This window comes from Sceloporus undulatus, chromosome 9, assembly GCF_019175285.1.
Source record: "Sceloporus undulatus isolate JIND9_A2432 ecotype Alabama chromosome 9, SceUnd_v1.1, whole genome shotgun sequence".
Lineage (NCBI taxonomy): Eukaryota > Metazoa > Chordata > Lepidosauria > Squamata > Phrynosomatidae > Sceloporus > Sceloporus undulatus.
In genome coordinates, this window is record NC_056530.1 from 27,148,274 (window position 1) to 27,174,144 (window position 25,871).

At 48.6% G+C, this 25,871-nt stretch overlaps 2 protein-coding genes across 5 annotated transcripts in view; both read right to left on the reverse strand.

The window, feature by feature from the left end:
- The window catches only part of RASGRP2 (RAS guanyl releasing protein 2), a 28,369-nt gene extending 13,217 nt beyond the window's left edge, over positions 1-15,152 (reverse strand). Inside the window, exons 1-8 of one of the 4 annotated variants that reach the window (XM_042440856.1) lie at positions 15,026-15,152; positions 6,537-6,696; positions 6,162-6,264; positions 5,553-5,615; positions 4,376-4,507; positions 3,725-3,944; positions 3,032-3,205; positions 1,095-1,211 (exon numbers count right to left, since the gene is read on the reverse strand). In XM_042440856.1, coding sequence (XP_042296790.1) covers positions 1,095-1,211; positions 3,032-3,205; positions 3,725-3,944; positions 4,376-4,507; positions 5,553-5,615; positions 6,162-6,264; positions 6,537-6,609 — 882 coding nt within the window. In that variant the 5' untranslated portion in view covers positions 6,610-6,696; positions 15,026-15,152. Of the gene's footprint in view, positions 1-1,094; positions 1,212-3,031; positions 3,206-3,724; positions 3,945-4,375; positions 4,508-5,552; positions 5,616-6,161; positions 6,265-6,536; positions 6,697-11,008; positions 11,063-13,134; positions 13,225-15,025 lie in introns of those variants that run through there. The other 3 variants (XM_042440859.1, XM_042440858.1, XM_042440857.1) reach the window with 3 other exon arrangements.
- Positions 15,153-21,766: 6,614 nt separating this feature from the next.
- Positions 21,767-25,871, reverse strand: part of PYGM (glycogen phosphorylase, muscle associated) — a 35,178-nt gene continuing 31,073 nt past the window's right edge. The window contains exons 19-21 of the mRNA XM_042439978.1: positions 25,146-25,280; positions 23,798-23,864; positions 21,767-22,687 (exon numbers count right to left, since the gene is read on the reverse strand). Of these exons, the coding sequence (XP_042295912.1) occupies positions 22,535-22,687; positions 23,798-23,864; positions 25,146-25,280 (355 nt within the window). The 3' untranslated portion in view covers positions 21,767-22,534. The remainder of the gene's footprint in view (positions 22,688-23,797; positions 23,865-25,145; positions 25,281-25,871) is intronic.

Here is a 25,871-nt window from a genome sequence, read left to right on the forward strand (position 1 = left end):
TATATCCTGCCTTCCTCCGGCTATAGGGAGGCTTATCCCTCCTCTGCTCAGTAAAGTCAGTATGGAGGACAAATAGCAAAGCAAAGGGATGAGAAAAGCAAAAGGAAAGGAGAGGAATAAGAGGCATACTCTCAAGAAATTAGGTCCCACCCCATGAGGACTTTGTTATTGTTGTTGTTGTCATTTTGTTGTTGTTGTTGTGTGGCTTCAAGTTGTTTTCGACTTACGGCGACCCTAAGGAAAACCCACCATGGGGGTTTCTTGGCTTGTTTCTTCGGAGGGGGTTTGCCATTGCCATCCTCTGCGGCTGAGAGAGTGTGGCTCGTTGGATTTCCCAACGGGTTTCCATGACAGAGCTAGGATTTGAACCCTGGTCTCCAGAGCCATCGTCTAATGCTATGCTTCCTAAGCTCCATCGGCCAAGCTTTGGGTTAGATATTAAGAACTTGTCGAAATGATGTTATGTGCCTTTGGGCCATTTCCGGCTGAAGGCAACCCTTTGGGGCTGAGAGCGTGGGACTGGTTACCCACTGGGTTTCCATGACTAAGTGGGGATTCGAACCCTGGTCTCCAGAGTTGTGTTCCAAAGCACAAAGCACTGCACCCCCCTCTCTCAAAACCTAGCTCTGCTCATGAGGACTTGTGGCTTGCAACTTACAACTGAACCATTCATGACCCCCCCCCCCCAAAACCCCAAAGGTAGGACTGGGCCCTCGAACAGCCGTACCCAAACTCCAAACCCATGCTCTCTGACATTTCACTGATGCAAACCAAGCAACATCAGTGTGTGGTCAAGACGGCAAATGTTATTAATGAGTAAGAAGACTAGAAAGCTAGGAGCGGGTGCCGCAGTTTGCTTTTTACCCATATCTACTGAGTTACAACTTTCGCACTCTGGACTCAGTCTGCAGCAACTGAAGTAAGCCAAGGACGGAAAGGGGGAAAGCGGGAGGAGGAAAGGGGAACCGGGACATTTTAAAGCAGCCAGGGAAATGGGATGGCAGAGGTTGAATCAGGGTTTTCCCCTGCTATGCAACCCCCATAACTGCCCCGTCCGCAGCTTTGGATCAAGCTAAGGCAATTGCACCACTTACCTTGGTGGTCTCTGGGCTCACGAAACTGTGGGTCTCCTTAAGGCGGGAGATGGAGCTGTGGCCGAGACCGCCGACAACGGCCATCAACGTGTTGAAGTTCTGCAGCTGGAGCAACCTCTGGAAGCACAGGCAAATGGATGGTCAGTTCATAGAGATGGAAGGGATCCCCAAGGGTCATCCAGACCAACCCCTTGCCAGGGGCAATGGGGACAGCAAAGCAAAGTGATGGTGGTAAGAAAGAGACACATGTGAGTCCATGCACATATCCAGTAAAACCATGAATTTGGGGCCAAGGGACTGTACTCTTTTCCAGACGTGGGTATGTCTACACTGCAGAAATAAAGCAGTCTGATACCACTTTAAATGCCGTGGAGCAACAGGACTTCAAGTGGTATCAAACTGCCTTATCTCTATAGTATAGATGTCTTGTAAGCATATGAATAAAACCAAAACAGCCGTTGCCGCTGGAGTGCAAACGCCGCCGGAAAAAGTCCGCGAAATGAAGACGCAAAAAGTAAATGCGTTGCAAAACGCACAAATGCCCTCACAATTTTTGTTCGGAAGATTTGGACGCGTGTGCGGCTTTCTTTTCAGTCCGTTCTGCAAATAAAAAATGCGGGTCAAGATTTAGACCCATAAAAGAGAAGCAACCTCTTGGGAACTCAAAAGTCTAAATCTGAAACAACCACCATAAAAACGCGTGCGATCTCTATGAACAAAAGAGGACGAATGGAGGGAAATGCAAAGCAAGCCGCATCGATTCGTTTTTCCTTTTTGCCTGGCGAGGAATATCCTTTTTGCAATTCCGCCTTGATCTATGAATGTATAAATAGATTTTTATCGAGCCGGCTCTCTTTTTTCTCCCCCTTCGCCTTTCGAAGGAAAGCAACCCGGAGAGAAAAAAGGATGCCCTGAACTTCTCGCCGCCCGTCGGGGACAAGCAAAATGAAAGGGGTTTGATTTATATAGCTGCCTCCCAGCCGGTCAGCCGAGCTCATTATTAGCCTTATAAGCAGCGGCAAGGTAAAATTCGGAGTCATTTGGAGAGGCGGCAGAGGAGGAGGAGAAGAAGGCGCTGCCAAATAGTAAGAGAAAACCACAAAGTAGACCCATTAAGGGAGGTCGGGGAGGCCGCAGCGTGAGCCAACGGTGTGACGCAGCGGCCAAAAGGGCCAACGCAATTCTGGGCTCCATCAACAGGAATTGCAGATTAAAAACCACTGCAATTAAAAAGGATATTTTCCGCACGGCGTAGTCATTTGAATGTTGGACTAAGACCTGGGTTCGAATCACAGCTCAGCCACGGAAACCACTTGGACAAGTCGCACTCTCTCAGCCTCAGAGGACGGCCATCACAAACCCGCTCCGAACGGACCTTGCCACGGAAACCTCACAATTTAATTGTTTTAATTATTTTATTATAATATAGTGCAGAGGGAATTGATGGAACGTATTTTAATATACGCTGCGTTTTAGATTGTATTTTATCCGTTATCGTGAGCCGCCTCGATCCTGCGGGAGAGGTGGTGCGTAAATAAAAATGTATTATTATTATTATTATTATTATTATTATTCCTAAGTCGAAAATGACTTGAAGTCGCACAGTAACAAATTAATAATAACAATAACGATAATAATAACCATTATCAATATTATTTTTAGTTTTGCAATTACAGATGGAGCTCTGTATCCACCGATTCTTTATCCACTGAAACAAGCATCCACGGCTTGAAAATAGTCTCTCATTCATATCTCTCTCTCTCTCTCTCCTTGATTTTGCCATTTTATAAAAGAGACACCATTTGACTATGCCATTGTATCTAATGGGACTTGAGCCTCCATGGAAGAAGGCATCATCACAGCATCCCCAAAAGCCAGAGGACCCAAAGGGATGCGGAACACCTGGGCGTCCAACCCATCGTCCCCGGTCTCCTCACCTGGGCCACCATGACGAACCGGGTGATGACCTGGGCCCTTTGCTGCGCCGTGGGCTTGCTCAGCACCATCAGCTGCACCCATTGGGAGACGCTGTTGAAGAGGGTGATGAACCGCTCCAGGATGGGGTTGTCCACGGTGCACCCGTGCGTGACAAAACTGTGGTAGTCCTGGAACTGGGGACGCAAGAAAGAAGGAAGATGCTTAGACTGGCGGTGGAAAAAGAAAGTGGTCGATGTTATCGTCGGCCTGAATCCTGGTGGACACTCAGCATCTTGTGTCTCCCTAAGTGGACTTCCCATCTGCGGGAATGAGAACTGGACAGTGCCACAAAATGTAACGTACGCATTACGGTTGCCCTCTGTATCCATGGATTCTTTACCCACGGACTCAAGCACTCATGTGTGTTATATATGGAACACCATTTGACTATGCCACTGTATTTAATGGGACTTGAGCATCCATGGATTATGGTATTCATGGGGGGATCCTGGATCCAAAGCCCAGTAGATACCAAAGGCCCATTGCATTACATAGGGAAGCCAGTGAAGGGACTGACACGCAATGGGACCAACACTGGATGCAGAAGGAGAAAGCAAGTTAAGGAGACGTGAAACATAAGTGCAAACATTTCTAGCGCATCTTGATCCGCTTGCATGCACCCAATGCACAATGGCTGCCATCCCCATCCTCACCAGAATCTTGCTGAAGGAATGGTACTCCAGGTGAGTCAAGTGTTCGGCCAGCTCCCCGGACTCCAGGTGGTCGAAAAGTAGGGACGTCTTGCGCTTCTTCTGCGCCACTGGCTGACGTTGCGTGACCTGCCTCTTCCACTTGTAGGTCGGTCTACGTGGGCACAGAAGAGGGGAGCGTTTTCGCGGGGAGGCGTGCAAAAAGGAGATGGCATTGGCCAGACTAGCTGGTTGGCAAAGCAAAAGGTGGTCAGAGGTAAAGACTGACACATGATCTGGTTGCAATTTGCTGGGCAGCTTGCAGGAATATCACACAAGAGCTTGGAAAAAATGCATTTTGGTACTGTAGCTCCCATAATGTAGGGACTTTGCCTGCTTTGGGGCGAGACAGCTGGGATTTATAGTCTCTGAGGGACTGGAAAAACATTCATCGGAGACCAGTCTCCCGATCGGAGCATATAAGCATCAAGAAAACCATCCAAGGCACCGGGAGGATGGGAAGTACAGTCACAGGCAGACCTATTTGAACGTCAGCTCCCAGAATGCAACAGCCATAAGCCGGCTGGGGGATTGTGGGAGAAGCAGTCCATCAAAGGAACCTCCCCAAGATCTAGTTGTAGGGGAAGGGGGGACACGTCCCCACAGTTTACCTACACGCTCTCTATGTCAATGAGGCTGCTGTGACGTTCGTGCCCTTCCCGGCCCAGGAGTTCCTTCAGTTCCTTGATCTGCTCGGCCAATTCGGGGTTGAGATCGAATTCTGCTGGGAACGCCGAGATCCAATATCTGAGAGAAGTGAGACGGTCAGTGATCAAGCCGGAGGGGAAAATCCAGCCTCTATCCAATAGCCACCTCACCTCTACAAATCAAAACCACTGGTGCACCAAGAGTGACCCCAAGAAGACAAGATGGTGTCCCTCAACTGAACCCCTAGATCTTATAAAGGCTGTTTGAAAAAATCCTTGACCCATCCAGGGACACCTCCAGAAACGGCCTTTCAAATTGGTTCCAGTAGCCCCTTGCAATGGTTACTGTTGTTGTTGTCAACTGCCGTCAAGTTGATTTTGACTTATGGAGATCCCATGATGGAGAGACCTCATGAGATCTCCAAGCCACCCTACTCAGGTCTTGCAAACTCAGAAGCCATACTCAGGTCTTGCAAACTCAGGACCATGGCTTCCTTGATTTAGTCCATCCATCTATAATACACTTTTCCTCTTTTCCTTCTGCCTCTCCAAGCGTTATTTCTAAGGAGTTCTGTCTTCTCATGATAGGACCAAGGATTGACAACCTTCACTTAGTCATCTTGGCTTCTAGGGACGGTTCAGGCTCTGTTTGCATTTGCTTAACATCCCAATGCCAGCTGAGATCCTAAATCAGCTACTTAGTGAAGCAGCATTTCCTAACCTGGCGTTCCCTATTCCTGATACTGCTTTACTGGGCATCATCCGCTGTTCTCCTATCAATCTGTTCTCCTATCAGTCAGGGCACAGAAGACTGGCACCAGCAAGGAGTCAAGGAGAAATTACAACAGGGATCCCGCTTCTGACTGTCGGAGATCACTGGTGGAAACGTTGATCTGCTCCACCCCGATCGAGAGGAGAACAGATCTCTGTCGCTCGCCGGGGTTGATGCTGGAAAAAGCAAAATTGGAAGACCTTTGCCCTTATGGCAATAGTGTGCATTGTTGTGCCTTCAAGTCATTTTGACTAAAGCTAGCCTATTGTGGGGTTTTCTTGACACCCTCCAAAAACTGCCCAACCCTCCCACCCTAAATCATTTAAGGCCTTTATCATCGGCTTCAAAACCCCTGTATCGTTCCAAGGCTTACCTGACCAAGTGGCATGTTTTGATCTGGAGGGAACTGTTTTCTGACCCGTCCGATTCCTGGTAAGTTCAGGGCAGAGTTAAGGAGAAAGCAAAAAGGCAGGGAACCGTGCAAGAGTTTTAAAACTGTGAGCAGAGAACAAAAGTGCTCACATTTCAGCAGTTTAATCTATCTGGAAAGCATTTTGGCACGCCTTAAACCAAGCGCGGGTATAGCCCTCCGGATGTTTTGGTTGCAATCTGCAGTCTTCAAGTTGCTTCCAATATATGGCAACCCTAAGTCAAACTGACTTTCTTGACAAAATTTGTTCAGAGCCAATTTTCCTCTGAGGCTGAGAGAGTGTGACTTTCCCAAGACTTGCCCAGCAGCATCCCATCTCCACCACAGAAGATGTGGTTTAACTGGCAGACTGGGGTAACTGGGAATATGGGTGCCAGGCAGCCTGGGGATGCTGGCATGTGTTATCTGGCACTGGGTTGACACCAGCCCTAGTGGCGGCACTGGTTGGGGATACTGGGAGTTGCCACTGGGGCAAGCTGGGAGAAACCATTGATAGAAAGACACAGACTGGGAAGAAAGATAGGCCATAGCGGTGATGCAAAAGAAGGATATATCTGCAGCAACTTGGCTGCCAGCTCCGAAGAAGGGATGTACCAGGGGTGCATCATAAGAAACATGCGAACCAACTGGGGGTCTCGAACTTTGCCTTCATCGTCTGCAAAGAGATGATAAATAAGTGTCTCAATACATTTTTGCCCAACAAGGCTTTTTGGGACAACAGTTGCAATACTCTGCCGTCCAAAAGACAGCCTCTCACTGCTCTGTTTGAAAAGGTATATCATTCTTTGCACTTGGGTCTCAGGCACATACCCCCAAAGATGATCAAGGGTATCCTTGGACTTGAAATTCACAACCCTGATATATGCCCGCTTGTGGGTCACCCCACATCCCATAACAAATACTAAAGCCCCCTTCTGTTCCACTTACCAAAGCCTTCAATACAGCCATGGAGAAGTTCATCAACAGTGCACCCTTTCTCCAAATCGAGGGTGCAAGACATTTTATGGTGCCGATTCAGTCACCTGAAAGAGGCGCACAACGCTATCGCTGGAGTTGGCCAAGAGATAATCCCCAGGGCGGTTGAAACCTAAAGGAACAAGACAAGAAAGTTACTAAACATGAGAGAGTCTCTGGTTAAAGAGTCCATGCTGGTTGGAGGAACTGCTCCACTTGGCAATGATCCCCAAGGATTAGCTTTTCAGTTCCCTCTTGGGCTGCATCTGCATGGCAGAATTAATGCAGTTTGACATTGCTTCAACTATCATGCCTCCATGGGATTTGTAGTTGTTTGGGGCACCCATGCTCTCTGACGGAGAAGGCCAAATAGCTGCCAAAAGCACTACTGCACTACGTCATACAATGCAATGGCACTGCACTAAGGACAGCACAACACAGTGGCACTGTTGTAAGGATGGCACAATGCAGTGGCACTGAACTATGGGCACCACAATGCAGTGGCATTGCACTATGGACACTACAACGCACTGCTCGAAGGACACCACAATGCAGGGGCATTGCATTATGGACACCATGACGCACTGCACTAAGGACAACACAATGCAGTGGCATTACACTATGGGCACCATAATGCAGCAGCATTGCCTCTATGGGCACCACAATACACTGCACTAAGGACACCACAATGCAGTGGCATTGCACTAGGGACACTACAACGCACTGCACTACGGACACCACAACTCAGTAGCACTGCTTCTTGGTAAACCTCTTCTTGCCATGGACATCCTCTGCGGCCGAGAGAGTGTGACTTGCCCAAGCTCCATGGCTGAGCCAGGATTCGAACCCTCCAACACTGAAACCACTACAGAGATAGTTCCAGGGGAAATAGTGAAATTCACTCCTAAGTAAGCATGCCTAACTTTACTCAAGTAGGAAAGAAAACATTCTGCAGCAACAAGAAGCTTCGCGTGCCGCATTTATGTGCAAAAGTGATAACGCAGACTCCAAAACCAACAAGCTATTTTAATACCGGAGTCTGCAAAACATCACACCCAAATAGTTTCGTTGTACAAAGAAGAAAAAGTGGGTACTTTAAGGCAGGGGGAATTAAGTTCCCTTAGCAAGAGATTTCCGTTCTCTTTCTGCCTTGCTAAAGCAATGCAAAAATGCTGTCTAAGTTGGATGGGCATCTTTTAGTTGCATATCCCAGCATGGCAGGGGGTTGGAATAGATGACTCTCGGGGTCCCTTCCAGCCTTATCATTCTGTCTGTCGAGAAGAAGAGTTTGAAATTAAACTATCCATTCTTGCTGTGATGGATTCTAGAGTCAAAGTCCTGGAAGGTGCAAAGAAACCCCAATTAAACCTTCGCTCATTCTGCCATCCAAGGATTAAACGGCTGCAACTTAACATGCGCTCCTGGAACAATCCGGTTGCCTTTTGCAAAGAGCTGTCATGCTCCCAATCCCACTCCGTCTCTTCTCTTTCGACCCTTCGGGGCTTTGTTCTCTTTCCTCTCTTTAATGGGAAGCTGAACCCGGAGGTGCGCTTTTAACAGTTTGGCTGTTCAAAAGAATTTGGACATTTGTCTACTTAGAGCAAGAGGGGCTACAAAAGCCCGGCTCTCCGAAACAAGCGCAGGAGCCGCACATGTCTGAGTTCATCACATCAGCCTCCTCCGTGCACATTTAAGGCAAAAGCAAGCGGCTCCTTTTTTGCCGCTCCTAAATTGGACATTGACTGCATTGGACCCAAACTGCTAGTTTAAATATATTCCGAGCGACAAAAAAGAACATCCATTTTCCATCCAGATACTGAGCTGAACGGAGAAGCCGCAGGGAGCGGAAGATGCCATGATCCAAAGGGAGGAGGAATCATGTCGACTTCCAGATGTAGCTAGACTACAATGCCCATCGTCCCTGTGTGACCTCCGGTTGTTTCTGACTTACGGCGACCCTTTAAGGCGGACCTATCGCAGGGTTTTCTTTGCAAGCTCCTTCAGAAAGCCTTTACCATGGCCACCCTCTGAGGCTGGGACAGAAGGACTTAGCTCACCCAGTTGGTTTCCACGACTGAACTTGGATTCGAATCCCGGTCTCCAGTATCATAGTCCAATGCCCAAAACATTGCGCCACACTGGCTCTCAAAGTAAACACATCGTAAAGCCATAGTCCCAGGAATGTTTTTGCAAGTTGCAACAAGAAGAAATCAATGAAGGCCTCATTCCCACTACGTTATAAACTGGTTTGCTAAACAGTTTGAAGTGGTGTAAATGACCCTTGTTTGCACTTGAGCCGGATCGCCGAAGCACTTTAGTGAGGGGGGGCCTGCGCTGGACCCATTGAACACGCGTCTTTTGGAATAAATCAATTTGGCACAAGTGTGAACGAGAAGCGGATCAGAATCGATTTCCTAGCAGCGACCCGCAAAGAAGGTCCATTTTGAATCGATTCATTAGTCAATGTGAACCACAAGTGGGTTATCTTACAACAGGAAAATGCGATCGGGGCAAATGTAGTGTGAGGTATGCTCCGCTGTCGAACCGATCCATCAATCCGGATCGCAAACTGGTTTATTTGGAAGCAGGAATAAGGCCGAGGCTTCACAAACCATTGGAGCTAAGTTGGAGACTTGTGCCCATCTCTTTCTTCTTTCAAAGAGCTGAGACCCCCCAAAAGTGAAGAATTTGGGTCTCCTGCCAGGACCCACAGAAAGAGGAAACTCAAAGCTCACCTTTGAGATCTGGCAACCACATCCATGAGAGATGAGCCAAGCGCCACTTTTGGCACCCAATGCCACTTTTAAGTTCACTGTCTATCCAGTTGATTTTTATAAAATGGGACGGCAGCTGCTCTGCACATTATGGGCACAGGTTGGGCCCCACACAACAGGCTGCAAATCCTTTCCCCTGGGCACTCCTTGTGCCAATATATGATACTCGCAGCTGAACCGCCGGCTGGCAACGTGACGCACTTAAGCATATTGTGGGGTTGTTGTTGTTGCTGCGGTTCTTTTAAGGTGTTCGTACTGACAGTGGGGCGAGAGCCAACATGGCAAGAAGACGAAGGGATGGAATGGAGACAAGGTGCCATCTTGACCCTTTGCATCAGGCAGCTCAGTGTCTTGGGTCAGCTCTTTTGGTCGGGGGAACCCTCCTGGTCATCCAGCTGACTGAGACCATTAATCCATGCCCCAGATGGTGCCAGCATGTAAAATGGTGCCCCAGGGGGGCATAGTTCCTCCAATCCACTTTAAAAATCATTTGCAAGGGAACAAGTCATTCCTCATCAGCATCACTTAGAACAATGTTCTCACTTGTCCGTTTCAAGAGAGTCCTTCCAAGACCTAAGCAACCACAACCAACTGGCTATTGCAAACTTTGTGATCGAAAAGTACAGTGACGTCCAAAATCCCCAAAACAGAGGTGCCTTTCTTGGACCAAGCAAAATATCCCCGTCGTTCCCGCATTGGGGTCTCTGCGGAGAATGGGACCTGGACCACACAGGTCTTTACTCTGACCCAGCAACGAGCTTTGCCTGTTTCTATATTCTGTCCATGGAGTACATAGAAAGAGGCAGAGCCTGGGGGTGTGATTTTTGTTGGATCGCAACTCCCAGAATCCCCTGACCCCCAGAATCCTCCCCAAGGAGGTATTCTGTACAAAATTTGTGGTGGGTTTGTGTTGGACTACGACTCTGGAGACCTGGGTTCGATTTCCTGCTAGGCTATGAAACCCACTGGGTGCCCTTGGGCAAGTCACACTCTCTCAGCCTCATGGGAAGGCAATGGCAAACCTCCTCTGAGCAAACCTTGCCAAGAAAACCCCATGATAAATTCACCTTAGGGTTGCCGCAAGTCAAGCACAGACCAACAAATGCAGCAATATTAATTCCCAACCCAGTTTTCAGAAGCACTAGCGCTCTTAGGCTGAGAATCCTAAATAGAACCATTGCACTCCAGCTCCTAACCTTCCATAGGACTGAGCCATGAGAGTTAAAAGCGGGATCAAAGTGCTATAACTCTGTAGCATGAAAGACTCGGGACAGCTTGGAAAGACAGGTACCTCTTCCCATTTCGTCTCCGCTCCTTCCTTGGACTTTCTTCCCAAAACTCTCTCGCTCAGACTACCAAAACGGGGAGGAAAAAATCAGAATTCTTGGCTCCTTGCAAGGCTCAAAGTCTGTTTTTGGATACATGGGTCTATGCCAAGCGACCTTCTGCTCCCTCCTCACCAGGCAAGGAACTTTTTTGTTTGGGACCAAACCGAGGAACTTGGAGACGTAGTTCTCCTGTTTTCAGACCCCATGACCTCCTTCTCCAAATGCAAAAAGCAACCCAAAAGCGCACACTTGTGCATCCCCAGTGCAACCATGGCGCAAAGTGACAGCCCCATGCTCCTGCAACTTTCCAATTTAAAAGGATTGGAAGAGGTTTGTTCCCTACCGCATCCGCACGCTCTCTTTTTCCGTCCCGCTTGCAAGTGAGGGAAACAGCCCAGGAATGTTTGGAAGGCATGCAAGGACTTGGTTTTTTTGCCAGGGGATGACTCAGGCCTGGCAGCTGATCCTAGACAGGCCCCCTTTGCAGCCTGGGGTTTCCAGCCACATCTCCTCTGTTGAAAGGCAAGGCCCACGAGAGTCTTTTCAGGACGGTCCCACAACCTGCAGCAGTCCAGAAATAGGTTCAGCGCTGTGCCGTGAAGCCACTTCGCTGAATATTGTGTCCTTGTTGCATGCCTTCAAGTCATTTCCGACTTATGGTGACCCTAAAGCGAACCTATCACCCAGTGGATCTATATGGCCAGGCCTAAGGCAAAGCTGTCATTGGGTTTTCTTAGCAGGTTTTGTTCAGAGGAAAGTTTGCCATTGCTGTCCTCTGAAGCTGAGAGAGTGTGACTTGTCCATGGGTTTACATGGCTGAGCTGGGAATCGAACCCTGGTCTTCAGAGTCAGAGTCATAGATCCCAGTTGTAGCTCTCACAGCTCAGTCCTATATGGCCAAGCAACGTCAAGATGGCAAAAATCATTACTGATGTCAAACAGACAAGCTTGGAGAGGCTGCAGCGGTTTGCTTTTGCCTGAGCCGACTGGGAAGGACTGAATTCCAACTCCTCTATTCTGCCTTTCTCCCAAACTGGGATTAAAGGCGGCTTTGTAGAGTTTATAGATTTATAGAGGGAGTAATTAATAGTTATGGGACGGAAAGCTACCTTGCATGTAAAGACATGGCACGCAATAAGCAAAGTGGTATAGTGGGCAAAGTGGTATAGTGGTTAGAAAGTTGGACAACCGATCGATCGATTGACTGATTTGATTTGATTTACTGTGTGTGTTGTTTGCCTTCAAGTCGTTTCCGATTTACAGTGACCCTGCGGCAAACCTATCCTAGGGTTTTCTTGGCACGTTTCTTCAGAGGAGGTTTGCCTTTGCCGTCCTCTGAGGCTGAGAGAGTGAGACTCACCCAGAGGGTTTTCATAGCCAAGCCAGATTCGAACCCAGGTCTCCAGAGTCCGATGCTCAGACCACTACACCACACTGGCTACGTCCACCTCTCTCTCAAAACAAGTCTCCAAGTGACTTACAATATACTAGGATCTGGTTTGAAATCACACACTCCATAACACTCCCAGGGTAAGCCTAGGTCTGCTACCTTTCCTAGGCCTATCCTACCTTGCAGGGCTGTTGTAAGGATATGTGTTGCAGAGAGAGAAGGAATTACGGGATTAGCAAGAAAACCAATCGAAACATTAAGGTTCGGTTCCCTGCCGCCATCCCTCCAGCGTCATTTTCTAGCACAAGAAACCCTGGCATGTAGTTAGGAATGCCTTTCTGTGTTGCAGGGCAAAAAAAGATTATTATTAATCTTTTAAAAACAGACCTTTGTGTTCGGAAATGGTGAATTGGCAGAATCTTTTTTTAATTCCCCTGGCAGAGTTATTTTTAGGGAAGTGTGCGAATGCCTACGTTTTGCTATTTGGGCTTAAAACCTAGTAGACTTGTTACCGGAAAGCAAAAATTAAATGAGGTTTTGAGCACAAGGGAGACGGCTCCATGGAGATACCTCTTTTTGCAGGTCCCTCTCACCTTTCCATTGCCTCTAAACTGATTTCGATTTATTGCAATATTGTCTCTTTTCTCTCTATGCCAAAAGGGCCTCCTTGCAAAATATCCGTCAAGCGACAGCGTTGCAAAATGTCATTTCCTCCCCAAAAGATATCCACCCACCTCAGCGGGCGAATATAGACCCACAGCAGATTGTGTGGCACAAACATTTATCAACACAAGCAGCTGCTGCAAACGCACAAAAGCCAACCGGCTCCGCTCCCCACACATACAGATACACACAAAACCCAGGCGCATGCGACCGATGTGCTGCAGGGAGACAGCAAACACACAGGCAGGGACACATGGTGGCACCGCACACAAAGGCAAAAGGAGGCAAAAGACCACACATTCACAAATGCAGAGAGAGAGGAAAAAAGGGACAGGGGGGTTCGCACAACATCCTCTGCACACAACTCGACCTGTGCATAACCGCCCATGCACTCATGCGGGCACAAATATACTCACTCTTCGTGCACACCCGAGATGCGGCGGTTTCATGTGCAACGCTCCATGCTGCAATGCACAGACTTTTTATCGCCTTGTTTGCCCACCCCACCCTGGCTAAAGCGGCGCACAAATTCGCACACCACCCATTCAGGCTCAAATAAACACACACACACACACACACACACACAGAGAGAAAGAGAGAGAGAGAGAATAAGAACAACCCAACGATAGGAGGCAGCTTTCTTTATGTGCCAGGAAGCACCGCCAACATTCTTTAAAAATTAAAATAGCATGATCGGCGCACTGCAAGAGTTGTGGGCTGAGGAGCCTCTTTGGTCCAAAGGATGGGCAAAAGGGTTCATAATGACCCACATACACACACACTTGTGGTCCATGGAGTCTGCCCTCTCTATGGGGCAGTTGCAAAAACTAGATGACCAACCGGGGCAACGTAGCATGGAGCAAGCATCAAGTCACTCCGGCAAATGAGAGAATGGTATGATGAGCATCATGCCACACCACCGTGGCATCACCAAATGAGCGAATGACATTCACACATTGCATGGTTCACATAGGGTCATGGAAAAGGATATCCTGGCCTCACACGTTGGGGATAGAAGGGTCCACCTGACCCCAACATGGCCAAAGGTAGATGTGGGAACCGGAAGAAGAGTCTTCCCTTGTTTCTCCATCCAGCAGGAGAGGACAAGAGGAGGTCTGACCTGACCCTCAACACCTTTGACTCCATGGCCAAGGAGGCAGAAGAAGAGTCCTCTCTTGTTTCTCTGTCCAGCAGAAGAGGACATCCTGACCTCACACAATGGAGAGAACAGGTCTGAGGGTCCACGTGACCCCCAAAAAGGTGGCCAAAGGTAGATGTGGGAGCCAGAAGAAGAGTCTTTTCTTGTTTTTTCCATCCTGTAGAAGAGGACATCCTGACCGCACACGTTGAGTAGAACAGGTCTATGAGTCCACCTGACTCCCAACACCTTTGACTCCATGGCCAAAGATAGATGTGGAGGCAGAAGCCAGGTCTTCTCTCGTTTCTCCATCCAAGGGAAGAGGGCATTTTGACCCCATGCTTTGGGAGAGGAGGTCTGATGGTCCACCTGACCCACCACCACTTTTGACTCCATGGACAAAGGTAGACGTGGGAGGCGGAAGAAGAGTCTCCTCTTGTTTCTCCATCCAAGAGAAGAGGACATCCTGACTCCACACAATGGGGAGAAAAGGTCTATGAGTCCACCTGACCCCCAACACCTTTGGCTCCATGCCCAAGGGTGGATGTGGGAGGCAGAAGCCAGGTCTTCTCTCTTTTCTGCATCCAAAGGAAAAGGATGTCTTGACCCCATGCGTTGGGTAGACCAGGTCTAGGGGTCCACCAGACCTCCAATACCTTTGTCTCCATGGCCAAAGGCAGATGTGGGAGATGGAAGAAGTGTCTCCTCTTGTTTCTCCACTCCATGCTCACTCCATGGCCAGCTGAAAGTCACAGCTTCCTTGGAAACCTTCCCACAGGTGCCTCTGTAGAACTCTGGACATGGGCAGAAGCCCTCTCTTTCCCTCTTTGCTGTTGGTCTATCCACCCCCAGTGAGCCCTTGTAAACCTCCAGCCTCCCTTCCTCTATCTAGGCACCCATCCATGCTCAAAAATGGACTTGAAGCCAAAAGGGGTTCCAGTCCCCATGGCCATGCTATGAGGGTCCCATAGCTCCAGCAGTTGGGTGCTCTGCACATGCCCAGGGGTACTCTTGCCTCTTCCAATGCCAGGCACCCAGAGCTCTGCAACATGCCCAGGGCTACTCTTGCCCCTTCTCCAAGGCATGGAGAGGGCACCCAGGGGTGGCACAGGGACAAAGGGGGAGGACTGAGCCACCCAAAATAGATCCCCCCAAGAAAAAGCACTCACCCTAGATCCAGGGCAGCTCCAGTCCAGGGAAGATGCTCCTTCTCTGCTTGGTTTGCTCTCCTTTCTGTGCGCAACGCAGCCTTCTAGCGCCACTGGGAAGGAAAGAAAGAAGGGAGGAAGGAGGGAAGGAGGGAGAGAGGGATGGGAAGAGGGAGGGGAGCCCCCCAAAGAGCCCTCCCCTTCTCCACCCCCTTCTCCTGTTTGGCTGCTGCTTGCTAAGAGGAGGAGAGAGAGGGCCCCCTCCTCCAGAGTGCCCCTGAACATGAGCAGAGTGCTGCTCATCTTTACGCATCGAGCATCTTTACGCATGAGATGCCCAGCCACAAAAGGCAAGAGCCAAGGTAGTTTGGGCTTCAGAAACATGAAAAAGCCCACCCTGAGTCACACTCTCTCAGCCTCAGAGGAAAGAGCTATGGCAAATCCCCGTCTGGACCAAATCTGGCGAAGAAAAAAAGAAACACCCATGATAGCTCTGCGTTTGGGTTTGCACTAAGATGGCACAACCCTCAACAATGGGATCAGGGATTGGGGTCTCCAGTGGAGCAGAAAAGCCTGGCTGGGTGATCTGGGCAAGTCACACTCTCTCAGCCGCCAAGGATGGCCATGGCCAACCCCCTTCTGAAAAAATCTGGCCAAGACAAACCCATAAGGATAGGGTCTCCATAAGTCAAAAACAATTACTTTGGGCGCACACGACGACAACAACCACAACAAACCCAAGGTGCATCTCCATGGTCAAAACGGTGCGGCTCGATCCCACTTGAGCTGCCCTGGCTTCAGAATCCCAGGATATGTAGTTTGGAGAGGTACCAGCCCTCTTGGGTAGAGAAGGGGAAAGGCCTTTTTGAGGTCGACGTGTCATTGCCAACTCAAGGAGACCCAAAGGTGAAACTCCAATGGGGTGTTAGTAGCAACAGCTTGTAAAACTACACATCCCAGGGCTACATAGGATGGAGCTGCAGCATTTAAAGAGGTGTCAAAGGATGCCCTTGCTACAGAGATAGTGGTTTGAGTTTGGGGCTATGACTCCAGAGACCAGGGTTCGATTCCCAGCTTGGCCATGAACCCCACCTTGCGCAAGTCACACTCTTTCAGCTTCAGGCGGAAGGCCATAGAAAACTCCCTCCAGCCCTAACTTGCCAAGAAAACCCTTCATCAGCATATGCCGCCATAAACACCTTTAACAGCTTAAAGGTGCAACCATGGAACTTCTGGATGAACATAACAGCACCATCCAGGCCTCAATAGCTTCCCTATTAGAGAAGGAAGAAATGGAGTAAGTGAAACCAAGATTTTATTTCCACCTTTTAAAAAATGCACACTGTTTTATAAAATGGGGTTCATCACAAGAGGTAAAATTGTGCACAAGGAAGTGGGGGACAGTCCTCTGGGAGGATGGGTACAGCTGGCAGAGCCCCCTCTGGGGTACCACAAGTGCCAAGGGGTACCAAGGGTGCAAGGAAAGGATGCATAGCTGCACAATTGCCTTTGCAACCCTCCAGGGGTCCAGCCTCAGCATCCCCTATTTTGGCAGAGCGCTGCATCCCTCGGTTGCCATGGCAACTGGCTCTGCCAGCCTCGATTGGAGAGGGATGGAGGGTCTGGCGCTCCCTCTCTCGGCATTGGTCCCCACTGCTGGCATCTCCGTACCCACAAATGAGGCCAGAGATACCCAGAAATGGTCTTTTGGTTTCGACCGGAAAGATGCCCAGGGTCCTTGACCCCATGGGATTTCACAGGCAAGAGATGCTCATTTGGCCATTTGCTTCCTCTGAAATAGAGCCTATCCATTGGCAGTCTCTCATCCAAGTCCTAACCAGGGCTGACCCTTCTCAGCTTCCAAGATCAATCCGTAGTTTTGTTTGTTTGTTTCAATTTCATTGTGTTTTCTTAGGCAAGGGATCCTCAGATCTGTTTTGGCCATTTCCTTCCTCTGAAATAAACCTTGCAGCACATGGCATTTGTTGGTGGCCTCCCACCCAAGGCCTAACCAAATCCACCCTTCTTAGCTTCCAAGATCATGGAGCTTTCAATTTAATAGGGTTTTCTTAGGCTAGGGATGTTCAGAGGTGGGTTTTTGCCCTATCCTTCCTTCCTTCCAGTTCCATGCTACCCAGAAAGTGTGAGCCTTAGGTTGCATCTCCGCTGCAGTTTGGCCCTGCTTTAACTGCGACAGGTCAATGCTACAGAAACCTGGGATTTGTAGTTCTGTGAGATATTTAGCCTTTTCCCTATTAGAGAGCACTCTGGTGCCCCATCAAACTACCAATCCATAGTATAGCATTCATTGAGCCATGGAAGTGAAAGTGGTGCCAAGCTGTTTTATTTCTGCGGTGTGGCTGCAGCCCCTAGTCAACCTCTCATCCTTGGCCTATAACATTTCAAATAGCTTTTTTGTCCCCCACTCCAGCGTATATCTAAATGGACTACAGTACCCATCATCCTGGCCAAGGGCGATGGGATGTGTAGTCCGACACGCCAGCTGTGAACTGGGTCGGCCAAAGCTGCTATGCAGTATTATTAGCAAGGCGAGCTTGGCTGCTTGCATCTTTGCTTCTGAACATCAATGTTGCCCCAGGTCTTGCTGATGTTCAAACCATAGACTCCAAGAGTCGGAAGGGACCCCAAGAGGTCATGCAATCCAACCCTCTTCTGCCATGCAAGAACTCACAATCTTTGGAGAGATGGCCATCCCACTCTGTTTGGAAGCCTCCAAGGAAGGAGGCTCCACCGCTCTCCGAAGCAGCAGCAGCATATTCCACTTTGGGCATTAAAAATAATTATCACTCAGGTTTGGAGAAAAGGGGAGCAGATGCCTTGGATTTCAGATCGTCCCCGAGAGAGAAGGCAAGGGCATCTGTGCAAATTCTGGACCACTTCAGGTGCACAAATGGCACACCACCAACAAACACGGCCCAGCCCTCTCCTTGGACAAAGTGAAGCCATTGCTTCAGGCAGCAGGTGCTTGCAGGCAGCAGAAGCACCCTCTCAGCTGTTTCTCCTGAATCTCCCGCCTGATCCTCCATCTCTCAGAGGACAGAGCTGCGTCAAAGGTTGCCAGGATTAGCCCACCAGAGATTTCAGGGCCAAAATCCGGAGAACGAGGGACAGGACTTCTACTTAAAGGGAGAAGGTGAAGCTAAGGAATAAGCACTTTTCTGGGTAGCTTTTGCCATCACTGAGTTAGATGGGTGAGCCCTTTATTCAGAACTGTGCCTTCTTGGTTTTAGGGGAAAGGCCACAGAATGGTAATGGCCTGCTTTGCAGAGCCCAATTGCCATCTGCAGCATCTCTAGTTTAAACAGAGCAAGTAAAAGGTGATACTGCCCAATCTGAGTGGGCATCATTGGCTTAAATAGCCAGGCCTGGTACTGCCCAAACTGACATCGCGGCATCGTTTCTGGTGTCAATGCCAATCCAAGTAGATAGCAAGGGACCAAAGAGTCGGCTTGAATCGCTTAGTCTGAGCTAGCACTGCCCAAACTGGCATTGTGGCATCATTTCTGGAGTCATTTCCAATCCAAGTAGAAATCATGGGGCTAAAAAGTCGGCTTAAACAGCCTGGCCTGGCACTGCCCAAATGGGCATTGTGGTACTGTTTCTGGTGTCATCGCAGATCCAAGCAGACATCATGGGGCTAAAGAGTTGGCTTAAATAGTCTGGCCTGGTACTGCCCAAATTGGCATCGCTTCTGGTTTCACTACCAATCTGACTAGACATCATACGGCTAAAGGGCCAACTTAAACAGCCTGGCCTGGTACTGCCCAAACTGGCATCATTTCTGTTGCCACTTTCAATCCGAGTTGACATTATGGGGCTAAAGATATGGCACAAATAATCTGGCCTGGCACTGCTCAAACTGAACTTGCGGTATCGTTTCTGTTGCCACTTCCAATCTGAGTAGATGTTATGAGACTAAAGAGTTGGCGTAAATAATCTGGCATGGTACTGTCCAAACTGGCACAGTGGCATTGATTCCCATGCCTGGATGTGTCTGCATAATGATGGATTGTTTCAACCCAGATGCCATTCCTCTGTGCCCATCTCTATCCTGGGCAGCGGCCACAAGTATTTCTCTGCCACTTTCGCCGGCCTGCCTTTGCGCGTGCGTCTCCATGACCGAAGGGCTCAGTGTGTGGCACAGCAGCTGCCTGGCCGCACAGCCAATTAATCCCCACGAATCCTGCCAGCCGCCGATCCAATTACGGCTTTAGATAGCGCCGGCACTGGCGGCCTGCAAGGAAGGGGTGCCAAGGCTTGCTGCCTCCCTCAGTCTTCTTCGGTTGGAAGAGATGGGCAAGTGGGGGGCTTGCTTGCGGCAGCCATCAGAGGAGACCCCCCTCCGGCTGGAGCTTCAAAGGCGAGGAGAAGAAACGCAAACGCACCCAGCAACCTTTCGCACCAACACCTGAGTGTGTGCAAATGCACACCCACATGCACACATCTCCATTTCATTGGCATCATTCAATCCATGCTTGATATCCTTGGCTTTGCTTCTGGAAGACAAACAAGGGTCATCAGCAGAGAGGGTTTCTGAGCAAGTACAGAGTGCTTTTCCATCCAACCATTCTCAGCATCTGCCCTGAAATGCCCAAAGTGATGGTTTGGCCAAGCTTGAGAAAGGAGGGATTTGGGTCTTGGGACACCATTTCATGATGCCATTGTATTTAATGGGACTTGAGCATCCATGGATGTTGGTCCTGGAACCAAACCCCAGCGGATGCCAAGGTCCCCACTGTATTTCAAGCTCCAAACTGCCCCTCCGAACCCTTGCCAATAAACTCTATCTATCTATCTATCTATCTATCTATCTATCTATCTATCTATATATATTTATTTTCTGGAAAGACCTTTCACGATCAAGATTGTAGCAGGTGCAGTTAGGCAGGGACTATTTTTAGCCGGCTCCCCGAGTGCAAAAGAGCAGCTGCGGTGGAAAGCAAAGGCCTGGCATGGCAGGGAGGGCACAGTCAGGCCTGATGCCACAGAGACCATCCTTGCCCACCTGAGGGAGGATTTGCTCAAGGTGGCAAAGGGGGAGAAAAGACCTAGCTGGTCCTGTCCTCCCAAAGGCTTAGCAGAGAAATTGCTGCCTGGCCACCCATGTCTAGAGCGTTGGGCTACAACTCTGGAGACCAGGGTTCGAATCCCCGCTCAGCCATGAAACCCACTCTCTCAGCCTCAGAGGAATGCAATGACCAACCTCCACGGAGCAAATCTTGCCAAGGAAGCCCTATAATAGGTTTTCCTTCGGGTCGCCGTAAGTCAGAAACAACGTGAAGGCACATAACAACAACAACAAACAGCCATGTCTAGGTACATGGTACCCAAAACTAGCAAAGTTATTTTGTCGCTCGGGGCAGGCAATCTCACAAGTACCTTAAAGCGGCGATCCCCAAACTCTGGTCCTCCAAGTGTTTTGGGTTTCAGCCATCTTGGTGAACGGTCTGGTATTTTGGAGAGCTGACGCACAAAACATCTGGAAGGCCATCCGCCTTAAAATAAAGTATGTGCTTCTATCGGCACCTTAGACGGCTCCTTTAAAGGTAAGACCATCTCTCAGCAGTGCTTTACCTATGGATTCCTGCCTGGCAAGAAGGTAGACTAGATGACCCTTGAGATGTTTTTCAACTCTTTGAGTCTATGATTCCATCTTAAATTTAATTCTGATTAAAGAGTAAGGGTTTCTCTTTCCCAGTCACTTCCAACTATTGTGAACGGTCATAGCACCTATAGAAATGTCACACCGCTAGTCTACCTCTGGCCTTTTTCTGCCCGCCGTTTCCATTTCTTTGCCCCCTTCTCCGTGTCCATATGTGTCCATAAATCCGCCAGCTGAGGATAAGGCAAAAGTGGGCTCTGATCCATGAAATATTTCCACCCAAATAAATCTGCTCCGTCTCGGCGGTGCCAGAAGAGTCTCTGTTGCGTTGGCTGCAACAGACTAACACAACTCTCCCTTGTGACCCCGAGGGAGAGAGAGACTCGGCAGAGACAAAACTTGGCAAAGGGAACCATATAAACCCAGTTGTGATTCTCAAGAACTTGAGAAACTTTATGCTCTCCTCCTGTTTGGATCCCGGCTGTCCATTTCTGGACACGCCTTGCCCTAATGTTGCTGGAGCCACCATCTCCAAAAATTATCTCTAAGGACCTCCATGTCATTCCAGCATCTTCACGCTTTATCTCCAAGGACCTCCATTTCATTCCAGCATTTCCAAGCTTTATCTCCAAGGACTTCTGTTTCAGTCCAGCATCTCCAAGCTTTCTCTCCAAGGACCTCCATTTCATTCCAGCATCTTCCCCTCGGTCTTCCTCCTTGTCATATACCTTTCGAGTAATTTCCAAAGGGGTAGCCATGTTTTGGCAATAGGAGCCCTTTCACACTACAGAGTTACCACTCCATTATACTACCTTTACCTTCACTGTAACACCTTAGGATTTGCAGTTTAGGATATTTGCAGTCCTCCTCCTATCCACTTTCTTCCCTGTCCAGATCTCACATGGCGATGGTTTGCATGATCCTAACCTTACTGTTCAGATGTATACCTTTATCTCTTGCCTATTTCTTTCATAGCTGTCCTTCCCAATCCTAGTCTCCTTCCAAATTCTCCACTATGGTCTCCGTTCCGATCAATATTTTGATCCAAGGTATGGGAAAGCTTTGATCATTCCAGTTTTCTCCTTTATCCCACCACCCCATTTCTCCAAAAATAATAAAAAAGAAGGTTCTATGGATGATTGTAATTTAAAAACCTTTATTTTATTTTCTTTTGTGTGTGTTTTTCCCTTTCTGGTCTGGAAGGGCCCTTCCTCCGAAACCCCACATTGCTCTGTTTTGACGGGGAAAAGGCATGCGCCGATTTGGACATGAGAAAACGAAACCCACCTCCCTAAGCCTTGCATCCCTCCAGAATAAAATTGAGATGGAGAAACCCATTATTTTAAAGATGAAAATAATAATACAGGAAGGCTGTGTTCGAAACATGAGAAAAAAATATATGGAGGTGCATGGGAGGACAAAATCAAAGAAGGGCAAAGCGACAAGCAAATGTTCACTTGTACTGAGAGCACAGATTTGCAACTCCGTCCATTTCTGTTATGCGAACATTGCTATGTATAATAGAAACAGATTTTTTAAATGAATATATAGATAGATATTTAAAGGGATATTACATGTGGTCTCCAACATTTCATACATAGTCAATGCGTTTCTATTTCCAAAGGCCAATTGGTGATAAGGCCAAAATGTGTCAGGCTTTTTAAAAGCTAAAATACCATTCTTTGACCATCATATAGCGGATGGAGCTTTGCCTCCTTTCATTCCTCTGCGGAAAACCAATATTTTAAGACAAGCAGAGGTGGGTTTTAAAGGGTGATGGGACGAGAGAGAAATAAATAGCAGAGCATGGATGGGGTGGGAGGAAGGAGAGGGCATTTGGAGCATTCGAGTTAAGGTGGTGCCCCATTGACGTCGCTGGTGGCGCAAGGGGTGCGAGAGAGTGATGCTCACTCCCGGGGGTCGTCGGGCGCTGGGATCTTTTGGCGGGTGGGTTCCACGCCCCAAATCTCGCGGGCGTATTGGGCGATGGTGCGGTCGCTGGAGAACTTCCCGGAACAGGCGATGTTCTTGATCACCTTCTTGGTCCACTCCTTGGTGTTCTGCAGACGGAGAGAAAGAGACAGCAAATCCATGGGTCACTGGGAGAAGCAAGCAAGAAAGGCATCCAAGGTCCAAAACGCACTGCGGAAATAATTGCGTTAACTGCCCCCAGCTCAACGCTAGGAAATTTTGGCAGCTAGTTTTGCGAGACCATTTTTAGCGTTCTTTGTCAGAGAGCTCTGGTGCCGCAATAAACTACAATTCCCAGGGTTCCCTGGCACTGAGCTAAAGTGGTCTCAAACTGGATTATTTCCACAGTGTGTTCCGAAACGCATCATGAAATAGTCTGTGCAATATCCTGTACCATATTCTTTTACTATATTCTCTTCTATATGCCAGATAATAGAGCCAGCATGGCACAGCAGTTTAAGTGTTGGACTGCAACGCTAGAGACCTGGGTTCGATTCCCAGCTCTGCCATGGAAACCCATTGAGTGACCCTGGGTAACTCACACTCTCTCAGCCTCAGGGGAAAGCAATATCAAACTTCCTCTGAGCAAATGTCTGAGCAAAGGAAACTCTATGATAGGTTCCCCATAGGGTTGCTGTAAGTGGGAAACTGCTTGGAGGCACCCAACAACTGTTCTTGTGAGCCACTCATGGTCCCGGTTTTGGGAAAAGAGCAGAATACCAATAAATTTAACAACAACAGCAAATCCTGTACAGTGCGCCCGCGTAATATGGCATTTGCTGAAAGCCATGTGGGGCGCAAGTGGTGGCGCGTCCCACTCAGATGAATGGGGTGCGTGCCCGTGGCACATGCACGTCGCCGCATGCAGGAGCCCCATTCACTTGAATGGGGCTTGAGCATGCACGGTATTTGGCTTACGCAGGGGAGGGGATCCAGAACGGATCCCCCGCGTATAATAATATATGGCACAGTAGTATCAGCGTGTGGTTAAGAAGCCGAAAAGCATTTGCCAAGCACTAAGACTCCATTGCCTCCTTTGCAATGGCTAGTCCGGGTTTCCCCAACCGGACACCACTAGTGATGCTGGGTAGGGATGATGGGAGTTGTAATCCAACACCTGTTCAAGATGGCACAACTAGTCCCCGGTTGCAATGCTATTCCATTGGCACCCCACCAGGCATCATGGGGGTGCCACTCACCTTGTAAAGAGTGTTGACCTTCTCTTGACATTTCATGTATGCATCATAATCAGCAAAGACTTTGAACCTACAAAGAGGGAGAGAAGGGCAATAAAGAATATTATACACACACACACACACACACACACTCCAAAAAGCAAACCTTGCCTTTGCCATTTTATATATATCTAATTGGAGAGGTCCTCTGGAAGCAAGCCCTGCCCAAATGCATGGAAACAGCTCCCCGGCCATTTCAATGGGGCTCCTCCAAAGGAAGAACTGACCAGAGGATCATGCTCACAGATCAGAATGTGAACTTGTTGGGATCACAGATCCCAGAATCCCCGAGCCAGGTGTGTACCAGGTTATAGTCTAAAAAATAAAAGGAATTTGTCCAAACTCTTGTCCAAAATTCCCAAACTTTGGTTTTCTAGGTGATTTTGGACTTCACCTCCCAGAAGCCCCAACCATCATGGCCAAGGTCTGGGAAGTCCAAAGCATCTGGAGGATCAAAGTTTGGGAACCACTGCATCTAGTCTATATCTGCTGCCTTCCAAAGGTTTCCCAACATCTATCTGAGAGCATTACATTGCAGAGTAATAGATTTGGAGATAACCAAAAACATCTTACACACACACACTTACCTTATGCACAAATACATGCACACACACACAACACCCAAAAACTAATGGCACCTAGTGGCCTCTGTGTCAATAGTAGTAAACCCACCCTGGGTTTAGTCCGAACTGCAAAGGGACTATATACTAGACTTTATCCACCCGGATAGCTCCGATCTAGCTAGCTATTTGATTTATAGCCTGCTTTCCTCCCAAACGAGATGCACAAACTACACACCGCGAACCGCCACGGAAAACTACAAATCCCAGGATGCCATAGGATGGAGCCACGGTGGAGAAAGCGCCATCAAAGTGCACCATTTCTGCAGTTTCCAAGCCCTGCGCTCAACTTCTTTCACCCAGAGAGACCGCATCTACATTGCAGGATTTAAAGAAACACAGTGATTCCCAAACTCTGGCCTTCCAGGTGTTTTGGACTTCAGTTCCCAGAATCCCAGACCAAGATGGCCGAGGCTTCTGGGAGTTGAAGTCCAAAACACCTGGAGGACCAAAGTTTGGGAATTGCTGTACTAGATTCTACTAGACCTCTCCTAGCTTGACCCAGAGCATTTAGATGTGAAAGCCCTTTGCAAAAATTAAGTGTAATGGTTTGAGTGTTCGACTACAGAGACCCGAGTTCGAATCCCCACCCAGCCACTGGAAACCCACTGGGTGACGAGACAACCGCCACACCATTTGGGCATCCCAGCAGCCCATTTGGGTCGCTCTAGTGCCAAGTCGGTCCTTCTCACCTGTCGTGGTACATGAGCATGTTGACTATGTCCTTAAAGAGATCTGGCTGCTTGGGAGAGAAGAAGCCGCTGCTCAGCTGGTCGATGGCTTGCTTCAGTTCGGGGATGTGGTCGTAGTAATCTTTGGCGCAGTAGCTGTCGGGAGACGTAGAGCCCATTTAGCGCATGGTGTTTGGTACATCGCAAACCTCTCCTTCCCTCCCCTATTCGACAGCAATGGTCCCAGTTAATCCTCTGCCATCCCACTTTCTCAGCTGCTTTTAAAATGTCCTGGTTTCTCTCTCCTCCTCCCACTTTCCGCCTTTTCTCCTCATCTTATTTCTATTGCTGCAAACTGAGTAGTTTGCACTCATCTAACTCAAGCAAGGTTGAATTCGAAGGTTTTCATGGCCACCATCTATAGCTTTTTGTGGGTTTTTGGAGGCTATGTGGCCATGTTCCGGAAGAGTTTATTCCTGACGTTTCGCTGGCATCTGTGACGTTGGCATCTTCAGAGAAGGCTGGCATGGAAGAAAGTTGTATATATATATCCCCGTAGAGATTTCCAATGTGAAGTCGAACATGGCCACATAGCCTGAAAAACCCATAAAAGACCATGGATGACGGCCAGGAAAGCCTTCGACTTCACATTGGAAATGTCTACAGGGATATATATACCCAACTCTCTTCCATGCCAGCATTCTCTGAAGATGCCAACCACTGATGCTGGTGAAACTCTTCTAGAAC